Genomic DNA, 26,581 nt, shown 5'->3' with positions numbered 1-26,581 from the left:
CTCAAAATTGCTTAAATCACCTTTCTTTCCCATTCAGACATTCAGTTTGGAGTTCAGGAGATTGTCTTGACCAGGACCACACCCCTAAATGCATTGAAGCAACTGCCATGTGATTGGTTGGTTAGATAATTGCATTAATGAGAAATTGAATAGGTGTTCCTAATAATCCTTTAGGTGAGTGTATATTTAAGCAAAACTAAATGATATTACACATTCTAGAGTTATGAATCACAGATTAACATTTCTAATTGATTTCTCAAATGTCATGAATCACAAACTCCAAACCGTTAAACTTATCTGAACTTCGTCGCAGAGAGGCGTCTCTGGCTTCGGGCTCAGATAACAGCACACGGCACGTGGTCCGTGTGGTTTGGAACAAAGGCAGTCCGGTTCGGCTTTGTCCATGAACTTCCACTCAGTCGATGCACCTGGAAGTTGGGTTTTCGCGAAACAGAGTCTTTTCCAAACACATTTTCCACTGGTTTGAAGGCTCCAAGGTTGTGCACAAAATCTTCTTTGCAATCAGGGACAAAGTCCTTGAGGAAAGCAGGGCCCTCTTTGGTTCCAAGGGTCGAGTTTCTAAGACTCAAATAGCTGACACTTTCGTATACAGTCGACTTAGTCAATTGTCCAGCTGTAAAACTCCTCTGATCAGGTGGGCACAGGTGGGCAGGCGCAGTTTCTGTTACCGGCAAAGACTTAGTTGGTTTCTGGTTCCGGTTCGGGCAACAAAGCTACAGGTTGAGCTGTGGTAGCGAGTTACTGGTTCAGGTGAGAGAGAGAGAGATGCCGTGCACTACCCTTTATACGCCTGTCAGATCAACAGATGATTGGTTCTTGAGTTTGTGAGATTGGATTTCGGTTTCAGCCCCCAGTGTCCTATTGGAGGGCGGCTTGATTTATGACTGATGTCAATCCATGCCATCTTTTGGAAATGCCGGTTGGCCCGGGTTAGTAGCTCTATGTCGGGATTTCAGCTCTCGTCCATTTCAAAGAGTTTTTATTACCTACAGGCCCCCTTCCCCAGACATCTCACTGCAGGGATTCCAAACTATTTGGCCTATTCTCGGTGCCATCCTCCCAAGACTGTCACTTTGATGTAAACCAGTTCACCCGCTGATGAGTTAAGGAAATCTGATAACTTTGGGGGGGAGAGGTCTTCTTTAGATCAGTGCTTCCGCTCAGAGCTAAAATGCTCTTATCAAAATACACCCCCTCCACGTAACGTTACACTTCTATATTCTTGGTTAATCATACATCAGTGCAAGAGGCAACTGAACCAGGAAGCAACTCTGTTTTGATGCACTTTGAAGCTTACATCAGGTGTCCACTACCACAGTCAAGGAAGTTCCAACACTGATATTAGAGATTTTGCCTTCGTTTGCCGGGACCCTTACTGATGTACACGTGGGGATGTGCTTGAGTAGTGCTTTACCTAGTAGTTTTGTGTTAACCCTGTACCAAGTGTTGATTTCTGAACCACTGAACTGTGAGGTGTTTATATAACCTGTTGCCTGGAATTTCAGGCCCATAAATAATTATCAATGCTATATACAGAAGTACCACCTGCATCTGTGCATCATGAATTGGTAATCTGTTAAGAGCTGTTTAGTCAGGTTTAAGAGCAATGGCTTGTTAAAGTAGTTAGGGACTGGCTGACTGGTTTTATCATGGTCTTGCAAATTACACATCCCATATGCAGTATTACTGTGGACAAGGAGTCAACTAATTTGGAAAATAGTTAAATAAAGTGCTCATTAATGTTTATCAATTAAACTTGCCCTAGAGTACCATTTCTCAATTTTGGTACACTGTCACTCCAGCTGAACTGTTTTCACTCTGATTCTTCACTGTCTAAGAGACAGTTACAGTTATTGAGCCTTTAATTGAGCTTTTTTTTAATTAGCAATGTTAATAAAGATTTGCATATCCTCAGTCTTTTTTAGTTATCAGAGTTCCGTTCTGTCTGTGCTAAAAAATGTTTAATAGTCTTTACCTTGCCTAAGCAACTCTTAATAGGCTACCAGTTAATAATGCACAGCCACACTGATGGACACCACTTCAATACAACAACCTATCCAACACAGTAGTCTTAAAATGAAGAATCACTTACAAGTACAATATGGCAAATATATATATATATATATATATATATATATATATATATATATATATATTGTTGACTGTTTCTGACTTTCTTTGCAATATCTGAAATGTCAGACACCTTGTAGTATTTAAACAAATTAATAAAGACGGTCGCATTTTATAATATTGTAACGATACGGGCTTTTTGTTCGCCACCGTTATGGAAGTTCACCCAACGGCAGGAATAACTGAGAGGACCCAGGGTTAAACACGAACAGGAACTTTATTTGAAACAATGCATTCTCACGTTGAGCACTCTTAACACTGAACTACTGACACTTTTTACAAGAGGGAACCGGGCACCCCTATTTATGCCCTCTGACCCCGTGACTGGCTCCTCCAATCACGGTGCCTCATGTTCCCGAGCGGGGCTAATCCTTAACCGCGGAATTACCCCGCTGAAACACAAGCATGCACATGCACCACCCGCGTGAACCATCTAGCATGCACGCACACCGATAACCGCCCATCCCCCACACAGACAGAACCCCAAACACACACACATACATGAACATGCACCGCACCAGTGCCAGATCGCTACAATATTATATTATTGAAAGATTTTTTGAACATTTCTTATACTCAGTTGATGTTTAGTAAATATCTGTATTAATATGTATCTCACACAATCTATCTGTAGAACTGCATACTATGTAAGAATGTGAAGGTATTTTGCTTTTTTGTGTTATATAGTCAGCAAGCAATACATGTACATTTTAAATTGCTTGCTTGTGTTTCGCTTTCTATACATGTATGCTGGAAACAGTAGCACAAATAAGTGATACATCATACACCCATTTCTGAGGTTCATATCAATATTCTAATTCTGTAATGAAATGTCTCCTTTTGTCACACAACAATGGAATTATGCTTGGTCTGTGTTTATTTTTGCCTGAGAATTGCATTGCACACGAGGAAAAACTAAACAAGAAAAACAAGAAAAAACAAATAAATTCAGCAGCCACTTGATTTTCTTGGTCCTGTATTGCTAATTTTAAGCAGGGGATAACCGTGAGGTAACGGTGTATCAGGTAGTTTATTATCCATGCAGTAACAATAACACTTTTTAACGAATACACAACAAAACAACCAAGAAAGAACAAACCGAAAACTGCAGATGGGTTCAGCAATTCAATCTTCAATCCACCACTCGCTGAACTAAACTCAGGATACCTTAATTGTTCATTTCATATTGTCCTCTCATACAGAAGAACAACAAAGCAAATCAAAAATGAAAACGGACATAGCTGCAGAAAAGCAGCAGGGATGTGATATAAGTGTATGTCGCATAAGTTAATGCCAATTTAAACGTAACTGTCAAAAATAGTTACTTAACCAGATCAGCCATTTAAGATTATTCATTTCTTACATATTTAAACACTATCTAACTAATCTCTCTCTATCTCCCAGAGCGAGCAGAAAATACTGCACTAATTCAGTTTACAAAAAATGCATTCTACAAATCAACGAGAATAACATCCTATTCTTAACGAGTTCAAAAACGCCAAAAAAAAACAACAGCATACCTTGCTAGAGGAACATTTGCTTTATTCATGTATTAAGAGCGTCTTAACGTAATGACATCACCATATGTGACGCGATACTTGTCGAGTAAAGCATACGCACGCTGCGCAACTGGCAGACTGCTTCTTACTTGACAGGGAAGAAGGAGGTGTATTCAACGCAGTCCCTAAGCTGAACTGTTTTGTTTCTTTATTTTAAGTTAACAGCGTCGAGAAAAGGTCGGCGAAAGAATTTCCACTGTATACAAGAAAATCTGTAGAGACGTCCGGGGATCTGTAACTGCACGAAAGAAAGAGTGGCTTTGGAAGGACAGTAGATCTGAACAGCAAAAGACGATGGGAGCTGTTTTAGGGGCCTGCTCTGTAGCGAGCTGGGTAAGGGAACCAGTTACATAATTAGTATTATTCTCGCAAATTGGTAAAAGGAAACTAAATATCTAAATGCGACCTTACTTTAGTTTGTAACAGTAACTCATAACAGACTCACTCATATTAATACTTCAAGTCATGGTGTTTAACTAATATATGTATATGAGTTTTGAGTGATGCAGTCATTCTCAGTTAACTGTATGCAGGCATAATCTACTGTTGTTACTTAGGCGGCTCTGGTAGGAGGAACTGGTGTTCGTTTCGGTTCTGCTCTATGTTGATCCGTGTTTCCGGGTTAACAACATATTCTGTTAATCGCTAATTAGACAAACACTTATCAATAGTCAGGTTCATAGAAACTGTATAAAGTTACTATAGTTGGGTAGCAGGTTTATTGTAATTCTACGTCATTTTACAATGTTTTTTCCTCGTGTAGACCAAACCCTGTAAAGAAAGTGAATTCCGCTCTAGCGCTAGGCAAAATGGATTCGTTCACAAAAGGCTTTCCAGTACCATACTGTACCAGCAACAAAACTACTCCCTACGTGTTTGTTTATTCAGCTATGCTTTTCATTATCTAAACGTATATTAGGTGTCGATGTAGTTACTGCATGGGAAAATGTAAGAAAATGAAGACATTAAAACATGTTAACCCTCTGAGATTCCCCCCATTTTCACCTGATTTTAATGTTGTCATATTTGTACCTATAACTCTGTAACTACAAGGGCTAGAGCCAAGTGTCATATATGGAAAACTCAGCACAAACTGGAGTTTCAGAAAATAACATAAATAATTGTGTTTGCCCCACCAGGGTTAATAAATAAATCAAAAATGAAGAAAAACAAAAGTGCTTATAGTGTCAATATAACACCTTTTGACACTGGACAGTGAAATTTCAAAGTCTTATGGACTTCTGTAGAAAGAACTACTCAAATCTGACTTCCAGAACAGAAATTACAGCCATTTATGTTAGACTGCCAACAGCCGTAATAACTATATACAGATAAAGAATACTAAACAGGGAAATAGAATTCCAAACATCTGGCTTTTGAATATTGTCACTTTAGGCCTTACATAGACATAGACTATTCTTTACTGTTGTTGTAGTACTCATTCTAGCCACGAAGCTATCATGGCGTTCTATTCTAATACAGAATACACTGTAAGTAGCTATCATAGTTTTGTAAACAGACTCGGCATCTGTGATTTGTTTTCGAAGTGTAAGGTGTTTTATTTTTGTGTCTGATTCAATTTTTCTACTTTGTACTTGGTTTTCTTGCTGTATCGCTTCTTTCTGCTCTCAATCGCGTCTATTCTGTGTTAGCCCTGTCTTCCCTAAGTGCGGTCTGTTAATTTTATTACATTTCTCAGACACACAAAAATGTTTTTTAAACTGTAAACATTATTTGTATACATTATATAAGGTGTTCAAGTTATATTCATGACTTAACTTTGCAGTTGCAATAAAAATTGATGTTTTCAAATGTAAATTTGCTGGTTGCACCACCTGACCATGACTGGTTGTGCCACCTGATATGCTCAATAACAATTTATTATCACAAAATAACAAGACAGAAGGTAATGTATTTTATTCTGGTTTCTTTTGGCTTTTAACTCACCCCCATTTTCAGTTGTTTTAAACTTCTACATTTTAATTAATTTTTTATTAAGTTTTTTATATGGACATTATAAGGAATACAGTTATGTGACACCTATCGAATTTAAATTTACATTTTTTACCTTTTCCTCCATTAATGTCTAATTTTGAGATTAAACTTTTTTTGTTAATATACAACTCAAATTGAAATTTGAAGACGTTGTTTGGTGAAAATAGCATAAGAAATGAATTAATAATGTGCATTTGAAAGAACCTAGCGGATGCGGAAAAGTTTAGAGAAAATTTGTACCACAAAATGCACAAATATGAATACAAATCGTTGTTTTTATGAAACACAAAAGGCATAAACACACATAAAATAGTGCAAAGATCTTTGAACACATTTTAAAATAGGGTTGCTACATGAAATGTATGACTTCATAATCCTGGCCATAACTTCAGTGTATTAGATACGTTAACTATCAAACATTCTTTCAGGTATGACTCGGGCACCGTGTCACTGTGAACTGGAGGTTCAAAATTAGATGCTTTTTAGTTGTTTTATTTCAGGTGTTTATTTTGAAACAAAAAATTATTAAAATAGATGCACTTACATAACTTAATATCATAGAGAAAGATTAGTATGATCATTCAAATTTATTTAAAATATTCAAAAACATGAATTAACATGACTTTTTTCCATTGGTGTAACTGTAATTCTAGTTGCACCATTTTACTTATTGGTTGCGCCACATATTATTATTATTATTATTATTATTATTATTATTATTATTTATTTATTAGCAGACGCCTTTATCCAGGGTGACTTACAAAATATAAGCGCAATACAAAGTGCAAAAATACAGTGCAGTTCAAGGCATAAAACATTACAAATTCCAATTTACATATTACAGTGCAATTCAAACCATAATGCATTTTACAAATTGGCTTGAATTTACAAACTCAATTCAAATCTATCAGGCATTAACTTGGACACCTATATTAACCTTTGGCCTTGAACTAAAGTGTATACATACATTTTTAAAATAAATAAATTGCTGGAAAACAAAGTGATATTACATAAAACATTTTTGTCGTTCGTGCTATTTGACATTTGGAGAAATGCATTTTTCGGAGATTTTTTTTTTTTTTTTAATATAATATATTTAACATAGCACTGTTTCATAACTTTTAATAATGTATAAGCTATTTAACATAACTTATGCCAAACTATTTGATTACAAATTGTATAGAGTAAAATTACCTTTTTACTACAATTTTGCACTCTGCATATATGTTTGGACAGTTGCACCACCTGAAGTTTTGGGGCTTCCATATAAAGTATATGGCATAGAATAATTGTATATATTACATGTATTTCTTTAAAAAATTTTTAGGAAAATAATGACTTTGGACACAAAAAATGCACGTCATGTCATTGACCTATATACAATCTGAAACTTTATCTGTCATATATATATATATATATATATATATTATTATTATTATTATTATTATTATTTTGATAAAAGTACTGTACATCAATGCAACAGAAAGCTGGAATTACAACTATTGATTCATAACAAGTGTTCTTCCATCTCCTGCTCTCCCAATTCCTCTTATCAAGTAAAAAGTGTATTATGCTGCAGTTCTGGAAAGTATATACAAAACTGCTCATTGATGGGGCTGTAGACCATCGCTTACACAAGAACACAGATGCAAATGGTGTGACTCTAGTCAGCAGATTTAACACTATGCTACAGATACATTGCAGAGTTTTTCCCCCCCATCATTTTTGCAAGTGTTTATGTACTGTCTCCCAGAGGAATAAAAGGTAAACATATATATATGGTAGTTAAAGGAGCAGTAATTTCCACAAAAGTGAACCTGGCACTGATTAACTGTCTCTTGCTGAGCCTGTCTGACCTTGTCTGTAGTTGCTGGGAGTATAAAGCTGTTTACAATCTGGATGGGCACATGATCACTGTGTCTAAAAGCTGCAGCGTCTCACAATGAATTTCAGTCAGTAGCTGAAATCAATAACAAATCAAAATAATAAAATAATAAAAATCTTAATACAATACATGGGTATTCGATTGCAAGCTTCACTATCTTTTTTTTAAATATTAAAATTTTAGGCATTTATTTTTAAATTTCCAGGGTCGGTTTGGAATTTAACTGGACTTTCTCCTGAAGAAATTAGAGACGTAAAGGAAGCAAATCCAAAACATAAATCTTTATGACTGCTTTATACACAAGATAAGGCCTAAATGCTATTTGACTTGCTAAATTGAAATGTTGCCATTAGGTGTATAGAATATTGTGTGTGGTGTTTAAGAGGCCAATGATGCTGAAGCTGCCCAGCCTCCATAAAGTGAAATGAAAAGATTATTTATTTTCATTGATGTTGAATTTGGTCTTGTTTGGTTTCTGCCCTCTCCATCAGATTCCGTGCCTGTGTAGCAGTGCCACATGCTTGCTGTGCCGCTGCTGCCCCAACAGTAAGAATTCTACAGTGACACGCTTTATTTACGCTTTCATTTTACTGCTGGGGACCATCGTGGCCTGCATCATGCTGGCTCCAGGAGTTGAGCAGCATCTGAAAAAGGTAAACTGTTCAGTTCATGAGCCACACTTCACTTTCTCAAGTGGGAAGGAAAAACAAGATTCATAAAATATAGCCTACACTAGGGACGAGGACGTCTGTGAACTTGAGTCTAAAAAGCCCGTAATAACTTAATGAAGGCAGCCTAATGAAGTAGAGAAACACTATAACATACATTATTTGACCAGAGATATATAGATAGGTCCATAAATATTTGGACAGTGACACAGTTGTCATCATTCATCATGTACGCCACCACAATGGATTTGACAGCAAACAATCAAGTTTATAAATAAATGTAGACCTTCATCTTTAATTTGATGGTACATCCAAATTGGGTGAATGGTGTTGGAATTACACCCAATTTTAGGGGCTCAAAGGTATTTGGACAAACTAACAGAATCATTAATTAAATTGTGAGTTTCAGCACTTGGTTGCAAATCCTTTGCAGTCAATGACTGCCTGAAGTCTGGAACCTATAGACATCACCAGATGCTGGGTTTCTTCCCTGGTGATGCTCTGCCAAGCCTGTACTGCAGCTATCTTTAGTTCCTGCTTGTTCTTTCAGTGTTTTGCCTTCAGTTTTGCCTTAGAAATCAAAACAAACCAATCAGAGAGATAGCAAAAACATTAGGTGTGGCCAAATCAACTACACTGCCCAAAAAAATTAAGGGAACACATCACACATCGGATCGCGATGAACGAAATATATTAAAGATCAAAATCTTTACTGTACATTGTGTAATTCGTTGAGAACAAAATGACGTAACAACAGTCAATGCTTACCAAAACCACCAACCGATTGAGGGCTGGATTCAATCTCACACCGAAAATCAAAGTAAACAATTGAAATCACAGGCTGTTACAACTTGCGTGAATTTCATCACAGCAACTCATAATGTGACCCAGTAATGTGTATGACCATGTGCCTGTATGCACTCCCGACAACGTCTGGGCATGCTCCTGATGAGACGGCGGATGGTGTCCTGGGGGATCTCCTCCCAGACCTGGATCAGAGCATCAGTGAGCTCCTGGACAGTCTATGGCGCTACTTGACGGCGTCGGATGCACTGATACATAACGTCCCAAAGGTTCTCAATTGGATTCAGGTCTGGGGAACGTGAGGGCCAGTCAATGGCATCAATGCCTTTGTCATCCAGGAACTGACTACACACTCTTGCCACATGAGGCCGGGCATTGTCCTGCACCAGGAGGAACCCAGGGGCCACTGCACCAGCGTAAGGTCTGACAATGGGTCTGAGGATTTCATCCCGGTACCTAACAGCAGTAAGGGTACCGTTGGCTAGCACGTGGAGGTCTGTGCGACCCTCCAAGGATATGCCTCCCCAGACCATCACTGACCCACCCCCAAACCGGTCATGCTGGATGATGTTGCAGACAGCATAACGTTCACCACGGCGTCTCCAGACTCTTTAACGTCTGTCACATGTGCTCAGTGTGAACCTGTCATCTGTGAAGTGAACGGGGCTCCAATGGCGGGCCTGCCAATTCTGGTGTTCTCTGGTGAATGCCAATCGAGCTGCACAGTGCTGGGCTGTGAGCACAGGTCCCACTAGAGGACGTCGGGCCCTCATGCCATCCTCATGGAGTCCGTTTCTTTCAGTTTGCACACCAGTAGCCCGCTGGAGGTCATTTTGTAGTTCTCTGGCAGTGCTCCTCCTGTTCCTCCTCGCACAAAGGAGCAGATACCGGTCCTGCTGATGGGTTGATGCCCTTCTACAGCCCTGTCCAGCTCTCCTCGTGTAACGGCCCGTCTCTTGGTATCTCCTCCATGCTCTTGAGACTGTACTGGGAGACACAGCAAACCTTCTTGTGACGGCACATATGGATGTGCCATCCTGGAGGAGCTGGACTACCTGTACAACCTGAATGGGCTGCAGGTACTGCCTCATGCTACCAGTAGTGACAAGGACACTAGCAAAACACAAAAGTAGAGAAGAATCAGTCAGGAAGGATAAGGAGAAAGCAATTGTCTGTGGCGACCACCTGCAAAACTGTTGCCTCTCCTGTGCACCTGTTGTCACTTTAATTTGCACCAAAACAGGTGACATTGATTCACAATCGCTTAGGCTTCCTAACTGGACAGATTGATATCCCTGAAGTTTAATTGACATGGTGTTATACTGTGATGATTACGTGTTCCCTTTTTTTGAGCAGTGTATTTGGTACATTCTTAAAAAGAAAGAACGCACTGATCAGCTCAGGAACACCAAAAGGCCCGGAACACCACGCAAAACAGCTGTGGTGGATGACAGAATAATTATTTCCCTGGTGAAGAAAAACCCCTTCACAACAGTTGGCCAAGAACACCCTCCAGGAGGTAGGCATATCAAAGTCAATAATCAAGAGAAGACTTCACTTCACTTTACCACAAAATGTAAACAGGAAACAGGAAGACCAGAATAGAGTTTGCCAAAGGATATAAAGAACCCTGTACAGTTCTGGAACAACATCTTATGGATAGATGAGACAATGAGCAACTTTTACTAGAATGATGGGAAGAGAAGAGTATGGAGAAGGGAAGGAACTGCTCATGATCCGAAGCATACCACCTCATCTGTGAAGCATGTTATGGCATGGGCATGTATGGCTGCCAAGGGAACTGGTTCCCTAGTATTTACTGATGATGTGACTGCTGACAAAAGCAGCAGCATTAATTCTGAAGTGTTTAGGGCTATATTATCTGCTCAGATTCAGCCAAATGCTTCAAAACTCATTGGACAGCGCTTTATAGTGCAGATGGACAATGACCCGAAGCATACTGCAAAAGCAACCCAAGACTTGTTTAAGGCGAAGAAGTGAATTTTCTGCAATGGCCATGTCAATCACCTGACCTGAATCCAATTGAGCATGCATTTCACTTGCTGAAGGCAAAACGCCCCAAGAACAAGCAGAAACCCAGACTTCAGGCAGTCATTGACTGCAAAGGATTTGCAACCAAGTATTGAAACTCACAATTTAATTCATGATTATGTTAGTTTGTCCAAATACTTTTACGCCCCTAAAATTGGGGGGACCACATATAAAAATGGGTGTAATTCCTACACCGTTCACCCAATTTGGATGTACAGTGCGTGCATCCGGAAAGTATTGACACCGCTTCACTTTTTCCACATTTTGTTATGTTACAGCCTTATTCCAAAATTGATTAAATTCATTATTTTCCTCAAAATTCTACAAACAATACCCCATAATGACAACGTGAAAGAAGTTTGTTTGAAATCTTTGCAAATGTATTAAAAATTAAAAACAGAAAAAGCACATGTACATAAGTATTCACAGCCTTTGCTCAATACTATGTTGAAGCACCTTTGGCACCAATTACAGCCTCAAGTCTTTCTGAGTATGATGCTACAAGCTTGGCACACCTATTTTTGGGCAGTTTCTCCCATTCTTCTTTGCAGGACCTCTCAAGCTCCAGGCGGGTTGTCATGTGCCTTTTACTGAGGAGTGGCTTCTGTCTGGCCACTCTACCATACAGGCCTGATTGGTGGAGTGCTGCAGAGATGGTTGTTCTTCTGGAAGGTTCTCCTCTCTCCACAGAGACACGCTGGAGCTCTGTCAGAGTGACCATCGGGTTCTTGGTCACCTCCCTGACTACGGCCCTACTCCCCCATTCGCTCAGTTTGGCCGGGCGGCCAGCTCTAGGAAGAGTCCTGGTGGTTCCAAACTTCTTCCATTTACGGATGATGGAGGCCACTGCTCATTGGGACCTTCAATGCTGCAGACATTTTTCTGTACCCTTCCCCAGATCTGTGCCTCGATACAATCCTGTCTCGGAGGTCTACAGACAATTCCTTGGACTTCATGGCTTGGTTTGTGCTCTGACATGCACTGTTAACTGTGGGACGTTATATAGACAGGTGTGTGCCTTTCCAAATCATGTCCAATCAACTGAATTTACCACAGGTGGACTCCAATCAAGTTGTAGAAACATCTCAAGGATTATCAGTGGAAACAGGATGCACCTGAGCTCAATTTTGAGTGTCATGGCAAAGGCTGGGAATACTTATGTACATGTGCTTTTTTTGTTTTTTATTTTTAACAAATTTGCAAGGATTTCAAACAAACATCTTTCACGTTGTCATTATGGGGTATTGTTTGTAGAATTTTGAGGAAAATAATTAATTTAATCAATTTTGGAATAAGGCTGTAACATAACAAAATGTGGAAAAAGTGAAGCGCTGTGAATACTTTCCGGATGCACTGTAACTACCCTCAAATTAAAGATGAAAGTCTACCCTTAAAGAACATCTTAATTGTTTCCTTTCAAATCCATTGTGGTGGCATACATAGCCAAAATGATGACAATTGTGTCACTGTCCAAATATTTATGGGCCTAACTGTATACAGTCACAGCCTATATATGTAGTTTCTCAAGAACAACTAAATGTATATACACCGATCAGCCATAACATTATGACCACCTGCCCAATATTGTGTAGGTCCCAAAACACCCCTGACCCATCAAGGTATGGACTCCACTAGACCTCTGAAGGTATGCTGTGGTATCTGGCACATCTGCTGTAAGTTGCAAGGTGGGGCCTCCATAGATCGGACTTGTTTGGCCAGCACATACCACAGGTGCTCGATTGGATTGAGATCTTTGGAATTTGGAGGCCAAGTCAACACATTGAACTCGAGATTTATCAGACCAGGCCACCTTCTTCCATTGCTCCGTGGTCCAGTTCTGATGCTCACGTGCCCATTGTAGGTGCTTTCGGCAGTGGACAGGGGTCAGCATGGGCACCCTGACTGGTCTGCAGCTACGCAGCCCCATATGCAACAAACTGAGATGCACTGTGTATTCTGACACCTTTCTATGAGAACCAGCATTAACCTTTTCAGCAATTTGAGCTAAAGTAGCTCGTCTGTTGGATCGGACCACAGGGGCCAGTCTTCGCTACCCACGTGCATCAGTGAGCCTTGGCCGCCCATGACCCTGTCGCCGATTTGCAGCTTTTCCTTCCTTGGACCACTTTTGATAGGTACTGACCACTGCAGACTGGGAACACCCCATAAGAGCTGCAGTTTTGGAGATCATCTGACCCAGTCATCTACCCATCACAATTTGGCCATTTTCAAAGTCGCTCAGATCCTTACGCTTGCCCATTTTTCCTGCTTCTACCACATCAACTTTGAGGACAAAATGTTCACTTTCTGCCTAATATATCCCTCCAACTGGCAGGTGCCATGATAACGAGATTTTCAGTGTTATTCACTTCACCTGTCAGTGGTCATAATGTTATGGCTGATCGGTGTATAAATACAGCTACAACACTTTGGGATCCATTACTTTTTTTACAAATTCATTATTAGCATGTTTTTCTGTATAACCTACACAAGCTAAATCAATGTCAATAATAAATGAATCACACATAAACAACATTGTGTGCGGCATCAACTTTTATTTTGTATGGGATTCCTTTAACAAATACCTTGTCCTGACACTGTAATTAATGGTCAGGTAGTTGGTTGTATTAATCACACATTTTTCAAGTTAGTGATGTATTTCTGTAGAAGGAATTCATCTATACTAGGATTACCATTATGCTAGTAGTAGTATACATATAGTTTACAAATATGATTAATTTCTTGGGGAAAGTATCTACCGTATCTCTCGCATCGTTAGTGGCAGCCATTATTGTACTTATAATTTCAAAATGTAGTGGCGTTGCATCTGGATACGTAAGGGACGTAACACTACGTGCCCCAAACCAGTTTGGGACTCAGTCGGTACAATGTACGAAACGGTGCCTACTGAAACTAGTTTGGGCACAGGCGGAGGTGTACCTGGAAGATAGTGGACATGCCCATGGTGAGGTGCACCTCAACGTGTCTAGTGGTAACTGGGTATTACTTAATATCTGTTACTACGTTTAGTTTAAAGCTACTTACTTGAACCACTTAAATTACTTATTTGTAAATGTTTTATATATATATATATATTTGTTCTAGTAGATGCGCAATGTGCGAAGACAAGACCATCTGCATGCGCATCTATTAAGTATGAAATCCCAAAATTCAAATTTTTCGCACAACGTCATGATTTTGGCACATTTATGTATATTTCATCCTTTGAACAGTATGACAATATTCGGCTGTTGCTGGAAACCTTCAGTTTTACAGATCACAAAAAGATGATGCATGCACATTTGCATGCATCCTTGACCTTGTTATACTGGAAAATCTATCAATGGCAACCACATTTGTTTATTTCTTGCATACGAGGATATCACATTTACAAAATAGCCTGGGAACCAGAAATCGGCAAACAGATGCTATTTATGTTAAATACGTTAGTGTTAGTCGGAGTGCCTTTTTTCTAGTCCATTGCTGATATATGTAGTCCATGCATGGATAGTCCTGATAAAGTAAGTGACATAGTGATTAAGTATTCCTGTTTAATTAATGTTCTTACTTTAAATTCAAGTTTACTTACTTTAAGTACAAGTAAAATTTATTTTAGCAAATACATTGTGTTTATTCATTACTTGAATCTGTACACATTACACAAGAAACTATAACATTGTGATTTTTCAATTTTTTGGGTGCATGGCCCAAAGAAAAATGTAAACAAAATGGGAAATCACCAGGGAAAAGAAATCTGAAATGTGTGCGTGTCTTTTAGGGCATGCTCTTCTATTAGGATAAATCTATGATCTGCTTGTTTGGGTGATACTGCAGAACATTCACTGCTTTTTATGTCCAATTCTTGAAAAGTCTTATTAAAATGAAGCCTTGACAGATGTTATTGACCTGTTATTCAGGTTATTTTAGGTCAAGGTCAAGATTAATTTTAAACGTTTGCTGCTTTGTCTTTAACATGCCCACACCGAGTTTACAGAAATATTAACCATGTTGAGTCCTGAAAAGTGGAATCTCAGGATCTGCAGATTCAGTTCAGCAAGTGCTACATTTCATTAGCTATATTTTACATCTTATACTGGATTTAATTTATCTATAAAACCCTTTGAATTCCATTGTGTATTCTGTGTGTGTGTGTATATATATGTATATAACTCTTTAAAGTATCTTGTTGAATGCTAGTCATTTTGGACAAATATGTCAGCAATTTTATAATATCACTTTCACTTTTCTGGTTGCTAAATTTGAAATCTGGGAATAGCATTACTTAATCAATGCACATAGCTTTATACATCAAATTATCAATACATTTCACACAGTTAAATTGTCATAAAAATGGTTTGTATCTCTTGTATGAACCTGTTCTGTTCCCTTATGATTTGGACTCTGTTGTTAAAATGTGTCAATTAGTTGAAGAATTGTTTGTCTACACAGATAATGGGGGAATCACAAATTACTTGTTAACATCTTTGTGAATTTTCAAATATTACCACAGAAATTCTGTGATCAAATTATGATTTTTTAAATATATGTTCCTTCTTCTCTTTCTTAAGATACCAGGATTCTGTGAAGGGGGAGCTGGATCGTCTATCCCAGGGATTCATGGCTCTGTGAACTGTGATGTGTTTGTCGGTTTTAAAGCAGTCTACCGTATTTGTTTCGGGATGAGCATCTGTTTCTTTGTCTTCTCTCTGCTCATGATTAATGTCAAAAACAGCCGAGATCCCCGAGCAACTATTCACAATGGGTGAGCTCTGCTTTTGAATACCATTTACATTTATTTATTTAGGCCTGTTTATGTATTTTTATGTATTTATTTATTATTGTGCAGTGCAGAAAACAAGTGACTGAGAGCTGTTATCTAATCTTATGATTGAGACAGCTGTTCAGACTTGCAAGTGCCACGTTATGCGTTTACTTCAGGAGAATGCGCAGGACATGAATTCTTGAGGTCCGCTGAAGTGCAGAAAATCTGATTACTCGCAACCCATGAATATTCGAAACATCTGATATTAGGCACAGTGTGATTAAATGTATCCAACACATTAATGTTGGACAAAAACTAAAATACCCCTTCATATAGGCTTACCCATCAAGTTGACATTTTCCTAAAGTGAGATTATATACGATGGCATCAAACTTAAGCATTAGCAATCTGTCTTTATGTACGCCGACCATGTGCATGTTCTGAATATGGCATATAACAGTGTCCACAAATGCAAATTTCTGTACTGATTTAGTTTTTGCTAAAATACATTTAAATGCATGAGAAATTCAGACAGCGGTGTGAGTATGACATGACATCTGAATCCGCAAGTCTCTCATTCAATGCATGAGACTTGACAAGTTTAGGAAGCAGAGGGTGTCGATTAAAGGAGTTGCTTCTAACTGGAGTGAGGTTGTTAGTGGAGTTCCACAGGGATCAGTACTAGGGCCTTTGGTTTTTCTAATCTATATTAATGATCTGGACTCTGGGATAGTTAGTAAACTTTTCAAATTTGCAGATGATACTAAAATAGGTGCCTCAGCAGAGGTAGCACAGGTTATTCAAAGGGACTTAGATAGTATTCAGTTGTGGGCTAACACCTGGCAGATGAAATTCAATGTGGACAAGTGCAAGGTATTACATGCAGGTAACAAAAATGTCCACTATAATTACACTATGGGAGGAATAGAACTAGAACAAGTAAAGCATGAGAAAGATCTAGGAGTCTTCGTGGACTCCTCACTTTCTCTATCCAAACAATGTGGGGAAGCAATTAGAAAGGTAAACAAAATGTTAGGGTATATTGTCAAAAGTGTAGAATTTAGAACAAGGGAAGTAATGTTAAGACTGTACAATGCACTAGTTAGACCTCATCTAGAATACTGTGTACAGTTCTGGGGCCGGTTGCACAAAAGGTCTTAAATGCTTTTAAGACCATTTTTTAGGTCTTAGACTTAAATATAAGCCCAAAATAAATAGGCCTGTTGCACCAAAAAAAAAAAAAAAAAAAATCAGTTTGGTCTTTTTTTATATCAAAGGGCATACATACAAAGTAATGGAAGTTTAACTAATAATAGTTTAAACTAATTTGACACTGAAATGTTTAATTCATAAAAAATATTTTAGGTTAACTATTACAATATAAACTCAAATATATTATCTAGTATCTATTATAAAGAATGACAATTGTATTAACAACCAACAACTCTTAATAAATTACAATAATACTTTTCTCCTTCCCCTTTTAACTGGAATCTTGCCATTTTTAACTTTAACATTTTGATTTCTAGATCAAGTTTTTCCCTTTACAACAAAAGATTTAAAGGTCCTCTCTTTGAACCTAGTTTTTCTTTTTTAGTTTGAATGGGGCCGACACCTTCAGAATCTGGAATTAAATAAGTAAATGTCCTGTTGTTATGTAGTCGGTAAAACAGCTGTAAAATAAGCAATATATATTAATAATTGTAACTATACAAATAGGCATATGTTAAAATTAGTATTTGTATTAAACACCACTCCAAAACAATACACATATTATGTGATGCATTTATATATTTTTAATATAACAAGTGTTTCAACTATTATATCAGATGATGCACAGTGAGGTTTGTCTCTCTGTGTAGGTTTGCAGAAGCTGTCCGGTAACTAGAGGGTTAGAAATGTAATGAGCAAAAGCAGGAAGTGTTCACCCCCTCAGCGGGCTTATTAAACGTAATGTCAGCGAGTTGTATGTAAAACGAAATACTTTTAAAAACTAATTTAAAAATAAATGTACAGTGCGCACTACGGCGGTGTTTTGTGTTTGTGTTATTTCATTCCAGGCTTCGTTTTTGTCAGCATTTCCCTCCAAATTTACCCATTTTCTTATGATTAGTTGTTCAACTATCGCAAGTTTTTCATCTTCTGAGAAATTTATATTTTTTACTTTACAAGCAGTCTTTTTTTTTTTTCGTTCTTAACAAAAATAATAAGACCAGACTTTGCTGCTTAGCAACATCAGGTAAGCCAGGTCTAACGTAAGACCCGTGGGGTTTTGTTTCATGCAACGGTCTTATAATGAGGTCTTATGTAATCCAATTTAACAGGACAGGCTAAGACTTTAAAGTAAGAACTTTTTAGTGCAACCGGCCCCTGGGCTCCACACTTCAAGAAAGATATAATTGCTCTAAAGGCAGTTCAGAGGAGAGCAACCAGACTTATTCCAGGTTTGAAGGGAATGTCTTCAAGTCTTCAAAATCATGAAAGGCATTGACCACATCAAACCAGAGGAGCTTTTCCAGATCAGCAGGAACACACAGAAATTGGGCTTCAAGGCATTCAAGATGGAAGACAGGAGACACTTCTTCACACAGAGTTGTCACAATCTAGAACAAATTCCCCAGCAATGTGGTTGAAGCTGAAAATTTGGGAACATTTAAAAATAGACTAGATAGCATCCTTAGATCACTTAGTTACTAATGGACACCAACAAGCATGATGGGTCGAATGGCCTCTCGTTTGTAAACTTTCTTATATTTTATGTTCTTATGTTAAATAACAGAAGTGAAAATGAAAAAAATAAAAAGAAGGAAGGTCGGTATTTTTCTGTTTGGAATAGAAAACAAGAAAATGCACCTCCTTGCAGAGCTCGTACAGACAACAATTAATTTTGTGCCCCCTCACAAAACTAAGTAATACAGTATGGTCGTCTCGCTCTTTTTGTTGGCTTTCATGTTTTCAAAATGTTCACCAGTGTATGTCTCCCTTGATCTAATCATAGCCTTCCAAAGTAACCGTGAATTAAAATAAATGGTATGTGTTAGAGACGTCTAAATGAAAGATTATAATTCTACCATAAAGTGGCTACCCACTCATGGAACTTCGCCAAATGGTTTTGTTTCAATCACCTCTAGGTCCAATATATAGCCTAACTTTTTTTCAATTTGTTCTTGTATTTTTACAGGTTTTGGTTTTTAAAAATTGCGGCCATAGTAGCTGTCACAGTGGGTGCCTTTTATATCCCAGAAGGACCTTTCACTCGCAGTAAGTTACTTTGACTGTATTGTTTTTTATTTAATTGTTAGCGCATACAAAAATAAAGCCTGCAAATTCACAAATGCCACAGGAATAAAACCTGAATATTATGCACGTCTTCCAATCTCTGCTGTGGATCGCATGTATGTAGAAGCCCAAACCTAATTTAATCCTCTTCTGAAACCTAACCTTAACCACTACAGACATTATCAACATCAGATGTTGGAGGAAGTGCTAGAGATATTCAGATGTTCCTGTGGTATTCATACATGATTTAATCAGGAATGTGTGACCATTGTTATGAAGTGTGACTGTATTAATACTGAAAGTTCTGTTATTACTGTACATCAAATCTGTACATCAAACCAAAAGCTGTTTACTGTGCACCAACAGCTAGCACTTAATTAGGTTTGAGTAGTTCTAAAGGAAATGGCTGTGGACAATATGAAGTAACACATAAATTAAAATAGATCTCCCCCCATACTTATGTTTCTGTGTATAGGGGTTGTGGTGAAGACTTAACAGGTCATTTTTCAGTTTTAGCAAACATGCTAAACACATCATTCCTGCCTAAATTAAATTGGACAAATAAGCCCAAAAGTTCAAGGACTCTTTTAGTTCTCAAGAAAATAGGTGAACACAAAGCAATTGAAGTAAATTAAATGTAACAAATTCTAATGGTTAGAAGTCCCCGATATACTAAAAAAAATCAATAGATACTTGGGAGTTATTTTAAACCAAACCAACTGGAAAATCACAAATATTTTTAATTGTCTATTTTCCTGCTCAGTGTTCTTTACAGTTCACTGCTCTGAAAACAGAAGTGGCAAAGTTTGTTTTATTCCCAAGTCTTACATAATAGTTGAATGATTGATTGATCTGTATTCACAGCCTGGTTTGTTCTGGGAACTTTTTGCGCCTTTTGCTTCATCCTGATTCAACTGGTGTTCCTGGTGGATTTTGCCCACTCATGGAATGAGTCCTGGGTTGACAAAATGGAAGAAGGGCGTTCCCGGTGTTGGTATGCAGGTATGCATGTGTTTGTCCATGCCTTGCAACAGTGAGCTTTGTAGAATAATAGTCATTTCCTAAGAAATTACTCCAAAAGTGACTCTTGGAAGATTTTGTATACTGAATCCATACATCAAAGCTCACAATGCTCGATCATGCGATTTAAGTGAATCTGTCAACACTGGGGTGAGTGAGGAAAATAATCTTGGCAATAACAAAGAACATGAGCTTTCCAAATAGAGGAAACAACGATCCTGGAAACATCTCTACATGCAAAATAAGGGAGATTCCCATTCATTTGGTTATAGTTTTGACATTTGAATTATTTGATTGTAATCTGTTGTTCAGGAGTGCAGCCCTGATTGTGAAGCTGTGCCAATTCACCACTAATCTTTCTCCCTGATACATTTCCTGCTTGGGGCTTCAATATCAGACCATATTAAGACTTGGATAGAATGCTATGGAGACAAACGTGTTTATCTGTTGGACTGAGTTGTAAAACTAGACTGTGATCATCAAAAGTTAAATAGCATTTTTTGGTAGTAAATCGCTCAGTTGTTATGTGGTCATGTAGTTGCACCCCTAGCTAAGCTACTGTAAGAGAATTCCATATGCTTGGTTTTTCAGTCAATCTAAATAAATAGTTGAACTGAAAAGTCATAGGTCAGTTGGTTTCTCTTTTAAGATTCTTTTTAGAGGGAAGATGCAGTCAAGTCACAGATGTGCAATAATCATTTATTTGTGACAAAAATAGAAAACCAATATAATTTAATTATATTACTGAACATAAGTAATGTAAAGCTTCTGCTGGATTATAGAAAGGATAGGATATTACCCCTATTCTCCTATTTTCCTCACAGGGCAGCTTAGGTCAGTCTGGTCAGGTCTGCATTGGGTGCGTCTCTCTCTCTTCCTCCTGCTCTTCCTCTTCTTGTCTCCGTCTTCTCTCTTCTTCTTCTTTTATCTTTGTCTATTCCTTCTGTTTTAAGGTTTCTCTTTAACCAATCACATTTTGCCAACATCACACCATATTTCGATATGGCAGTAAGTAACCTAACTGTTTGGCCTCTTTTGAGGTGTTTGTCCTTGTACTCTTATCTCTAGTTTAACTGCTAGCAGGGCCCCTCGGAAAATCAGGAAGTAGGCAAAAAGAGGGAGATGTCGATTTTCCTGTATCAAACCAGACAGCAAGATATTTCCCATAGAAAAATACATTCTAACAAATAATATCTTACTTTACCATTTCAGGGGTTGTTTTTCACAGTATTACCAGTTCCAAATGGCCCTGTGCTAAGAGCCATTCAATAAGGAACTATGGGGAACTATAGGCTTGTTGCTGTACATTTGCCAGCACTGCATGCAGAATGGATTGTTTTTTACCTGCAGTTTACCTTTATTATATTTCATTTAAACCACCACAGTTCCAGAAATAAGTACAAAGTAATCTTTGTGTCTTGTGTCTTAAAAAATAAAACACAAAAACATAAAAACACAAAAGATATTTAAAGTGGTGCAGTAATATTTTTTCAGTCTGATCACTCACTAAAGTGAATTACACCAAGTCCAAAATCTTTCCTTTATTCAAGTGACATTATAATTTCTGGACTTTGCCCTGAACCTTGAACTCATAGAAAGAATTTCAGCACTCCCAGTTCTTGTTATTTCTCATGTGTTAAAATGCATCTCCACCCCCCCCTTATTTTTCAGCACTGCTGTCAGTCACAGGAATGAACTACATCCTGTCCTTCACAGCCATTGTTCTGTTCTTTGTCTTCTACACCCATCCTGAGGGTTGCGCGCTGAACAAATTCTTCATCAGTTTCAACATGCTCCTCTGCATTGCTGCTTCAGTCATCTCTGTGCTCCCTAAAGTACAGGTGAGTGTGTGGTTTGCCTTTTGACTGAAGCTCTGCTTTTGATTTCGTTTGATAGGACGCCACCAAGTTAAATCAAAGACTTTACATAACTTTTTTTATACTTTGTTTTTGCTCCAAGTTTCTCAGTGGATCTTCTGGGAAAACAAATCCAAATTAACTTTATACAACCCCATCCCACTCCAATGCCTCTTGAATTTTAAATCATACCATCAAGTTAGAGGGATATATTTCATAGCAGATTCAACTTCGCTGTTTCCTGTGCAGTGAGTAACGTATCATCGGTGTGTAACAATGAGTGAAGCCATTATTTAAAAAAATCAAACAAACATAATACAAACATATGTACAAACACATATTTTTGTACTACAAGTGAAGCTTGTTAAGCTTGCTGCAGAGTTGCTCCTAATTGTACACACATTTAAAATTATAAGTAATTTAAGTAAATTATTAAATTGGTCTAGAGCAGGGATTCCCAAAGTTTTGGTGATGGAGGGCGAATTTCCGGAGGTTGCATGGGATGGGGGGCCGCTCAAGAAAATGTACCAAATATGTCCCAAATCATACTTTTTAATTTTTTTTATTTCCTGTACATTTTTATATTTCAATTAGGAATGTATATTACTACCACTTGCAACACCTGCTTTTAAATGGATTTGTGTTTTATCCTGTCTTGGTGCCACAACAGGCTTAGGTTTGAGCACCAATATGATGCCGTCACATATTATATTGTCCTGGTCACAAAAATTAAGGAAGATAATAGCCTATCAAAATAGTTACTCTTTAAAATATACCAACTAAGTCAACACTAATTCTCTGGGGTCCATACAAATATTTTAAAATGTGTAAAGTACAAATTATGTAAATTGCACATTTAGAGCTATTTCTATAATATGCAGAAACAAAACACAGTCATTACTATATGTTACCTTGATGTTTTTATTTCATTTTTTTCTTTATGAATAAGAAATCACACATTTACATGTAAAGTGTATCATTAATTATTAATAAATCCTCTGCTATTACAGTCAATCAGTATGTAACATTAAGACACATTGTACAAAAAAATTATGTAACAGTAACAAAGTATATCTAAACTATATCCAGGTACTGTTACTACAGTCAAAAAGTTCAGTTTTGCAGTGAATCCAGCGCTTGGAATAGTGACGTTTGTGAGAGAGTTAGAGATGGCTTGGCAAGTCGGTAAATGGAAAAGGTTTCCTTGCTGCATTTGCTTCTCCCATAAACGTAATTTAAGCTGAAATGCTTTCACACTGTCATAGATCTCTGTTATGACCTGTTTACTGCCCTGTAGCTTCACGTTTAAGGTATTAAGATGCTCAGTAACATCACATAGAAATGCAAGACAGCACAGCCAGCTTTCAACCGAGAGCTCTGATATTTGTCTCCCTTTGTTTTGCAGAAAAAGTCTGATTTCTTCCCGTAGCATAGCTCAAAAAACTCAGCCAGCGCACTTGTGTGATCAGGCAAATCCACTTCCTCAAGGAATGCCTGGAATTGGCGCTGATTTAAACCTCTAGCCCTGATCAAATGTACAGTTTGGGTTACCGTGTGCATTACATGACCCATATTCACACACAACGCTTCCTGGTGTAGAATACAATGATAAGTTGTCAGTGTCCCAGGACAATTTTCCTCCCATAGCTTTTTTTTGCATCCTAGCAAGCAGACCTGTTTTTTCACCACACAGCGCAGGCACTACGTCTGTGGTCAGACCCACTAATTTCTCCCACGGCAACTTCATTCGGTTCACACATCTCTCAGCTGAAAGATGTAATTTTCTGTTATGGTGCCGTGCATTGCTGCAACATCCAAAAGATCTTCAGTAACATTTAGATCTGAATTTACCCCCTGATTAAAAATAAATAACTGGGCTATGTCTGTTATATCAGTGCTCGTCAACAGAAAGCGAGCATGCAATGAAATGACTTGCTTTTTCGGCTAGCTGCTCTTTGAGATTAGCAGCTAAATCATCTACTCTTTCGGCAAAGGTATTTCGTGAGAGACTGACATTTGGAAACAAATGCTTTTTGTCTGGACACACTACATTGCTGACTTTAAGCATACAGTTCTTTAAAAAAACGACCCTCAGAGAAAGACCTTGATGTTTTGGCAATTTCTTAGGATACGATGCAACTCTTTAACAGCAGCATCACTCTCTGTTTTTGTCCTTTTGAACATGGTTTGCTGTAGTTTTTTTTTTTTAATTCTGCCACTTTGTGCAGCCTTTGCCATCTCTCCAAACACCCGTACTTCTCTTTGTGTTTAGTCTGGTAGTGCCATATATATTGAATTAATTAATCATGGCTAAACTTTCCTTATAAATGATGGATGAGGTTATTGTCCATTGTCAGCAGGTAATTCAAGGGTCATCCCAAAACAGTGTTATCCTTTGAATGGCTTCTGTCTGCATGCTAACAAAAGTGGATTAAATTGACCCTCAATGTGACATGATTTAAATCTCTTTTGCACAGGAAGCCCAGCCACACTCCGGACTGCTGCAGTCCTCCATCATTACCCTGTACACAATGTACCTTACCTGGTCTGCCATGACCAATGAGCCCGGTAAGCATTTAATTTTAATGGCAAATAAAACTCCCTTTGGAATTCAGCACACCGTTTCCAACCTGGCTCTGGCCTGCAATAGACCTTGTGCTTTTTACTCGCTTTTAAATTGATAACAAAATGGATAATGACAAGAGAAGTGCCATAGCTTAAGTAACATACATAGAATTAACAGAATTAACTGAGGGAATTAATCAGACAGTTGCAGTGAACCCATATGCACCATTTAATTACAATGGGCAGCGATAATTAATCTTTTACCGACACAAAATAGTTCAGAGGGATTTATCCTGGAGATCTCATGACCATCAGTACAACCAATGCATTCCTGAACTACCGGCAATTTCATACGTCAGGTCCATCTGGGGCTGGAGCCAGGTGGAAAACAGAGTAAAGAATTCCAAGAGGAGTACAATATGCCAGCCTTACCTGAAGAGAGAGAATCTTGGGTGAGGTCTGATCGCTATGTCCTGGTGTTTGTCTTACAGATCGGAGGTGCAACCCCAGTTTGCTCAGCATCTTTGAGCAGATCCACGCTCCCACAGTTATTCCAGAGAATGAGACGGCCAACCCTGCCTACGAGGAACCAAACCCAAGCCCTTCTATGCAGTGGTGGGATGCCCAGAGCATTGTGGGACTTGCCATCTTCATCCTTTGCATTCTGTATTCCAGGTGGGTGACCTAAAACAAACAAGCATTGAATTGCATGGAACAGCAGCAGATTGTGATTAACATGTTGGTTTCTTATCAGGATGTGAAATTAGTGAGGCTCAATTGTTTGTGGTTCTTTACTCTGGGTTCTGGGTTCTATAGAGCAGTGGTGCTTAGCCCTGATCCTGCCTTGTTTTTTTTAGTTTTTGTTACAGCTAAGCTCTCCATTAGTTAAGTGAGTCATGAACTGATTTCAGCTTATAAAAGACTGTCAACTAAAATAACTAAAAAGTCAAATTTAGCAATGTTAGTTGCGTTAAGTGTTCAATTCATTTAGAGCAGGGGTTCCCAAAGTGCGTCCCGGGGGCCAAATGCGGCCCTTGAGGATGTTTGGTGTGGCCCCCCCCAAAGCCGACCTTCAACCACCCCTTTTCTGAAGCTTTTCTATATTTTTACACTTTATGGCAGTTTTTTGTTACAAAAAAGCAGAAGACACAGGGGTATCCAGGATCAAGGTCATGAGCCACTGCTACAGATACATTTGAAGGGATTTATTGAAAGTACTTTTTTTCTCACCCGCCCCAGCATTCGCTCATCCAACAACAGCCAGGTGAACAAGCTGACTCTATCTTCCCATGACTCGGCCATCCTGGACGACTCGTCACCTGGGAGTCCCGGAGACATGGAGGATGGGGATGGGCCGAGACGTGTGGAGGATAACGAGAAGGACTCTGTCCAGTACAGTTACTCTTTCTTCCATTTCATGCTGTGTCTGGCCTCTCTATACATCATGATGACCCTCACAAACTGGTATAGGTAAGTCTTTTCTTGTTTCCGCTCTTTGTCCACCAGTTATTGTACTCTAAAAAAACAACATTTTTAGAAAGCTGAAAGCACATGGGATTGAAGAGAAGCACATGGATTTGGTGCTCTTTTAAGGGTACCGGAGGGGTTTGTCAGCTTAAGGGGTTACATTTTGTTAAACCAACCGATTCCATGATTTATCTTTTATCTCCAATTGTTTTTCTGTTCTATGCTTTATTTTAAGAAAACATTGAGACATTAAACTGCGGAAATTTCAATAAAATCTGGAAAAATTGAGGTGTTCTAAAACTTTTGACCGGTAGTGTTCATTTCTTTTGTTTGACACAAAGTAAGAATCTGAATGCAATGTGCATCTAAAACAACATTATTATTATTATTAATTATTATTATTATTATTATTATTATTATTATTATTATTATCTATTTGTGAAATTTGATCACAAGAGGAACTTCAGGGTAACTGGAAGAATTCTGTAAATTAGTAGTCAATCTATGCTGGATGCACC

The 26,581-nt window shown here is 38.2% G+C and overlaps 1 protein-coding gene across 2 annotated transcripts in view; it reads left to right on the top strand.

The window, feature by feature from the left end:
* Positions 1–3,774: 3,774 nt before the first annotated feature.
* The window catches only part of serinc3 (serine incorporator 3), a 51,587-nt gene continuing 28,780 nt past the window's right edge, over positions 3,775–26,581 (top strand). For both annotated transcript variants that reach the window (XM_066702699.1, XM_066702698.1), the window contains exons 1-9: positions 3,775–4,043; positions 8,082–8,243; positions 15,683–15,876; positions 19,058–19,137; positions 20,020–20,157; positions 21,847–22,016; positions 24,509–24,599; positions 25,088–25,271; positions 25,836–26,066. In XM_066702699.1, the coding sequence (XP_066558796.1) occupies positions 4,005–4,043; positions 8,082–8,243; positions 15,683–15,876; positions 19,058–19,137; positions 20,020–20,157; positions 21,847–22,016; positions 24,509–24,599; positions 25,088–25,271; positions 25,836–26,066 (1,289 nt within the window). In that variant the 5' untranslated portion in view covers positions 3,775–4,004. The remainder of the gene's footprint in view (positions 4,044–8,081; positions 8,244–15,682; positions 15,877–19,057; positions 19,138–20,019; positions 20,158–21,846; positions 22,017–24,508; positions 24,600–25,087; positions 25,272–25,835; positions 26,067–26,581) is intronic.

This window comes from Amia ocellicauda, chromosome 4 (genome assembly GCF_036373705.1).
Source record: "Amia ocellicauda isolate fAmiCal2 chromosome 4, fAmiCal2.hap1, whole genome shotgun sequence".
Taxonomy (NCBI): Eukaryota; Metazoa; Chordata; class Actinopteri; order Amiiformes; family Amiidae; genus Amia; species Amia ocellicauda.
The sequence above is the reverse complement of the archived record's forward strand: the minus strand, read 5'-3'. Positions and strand labels throughout refer to the sequence as shown.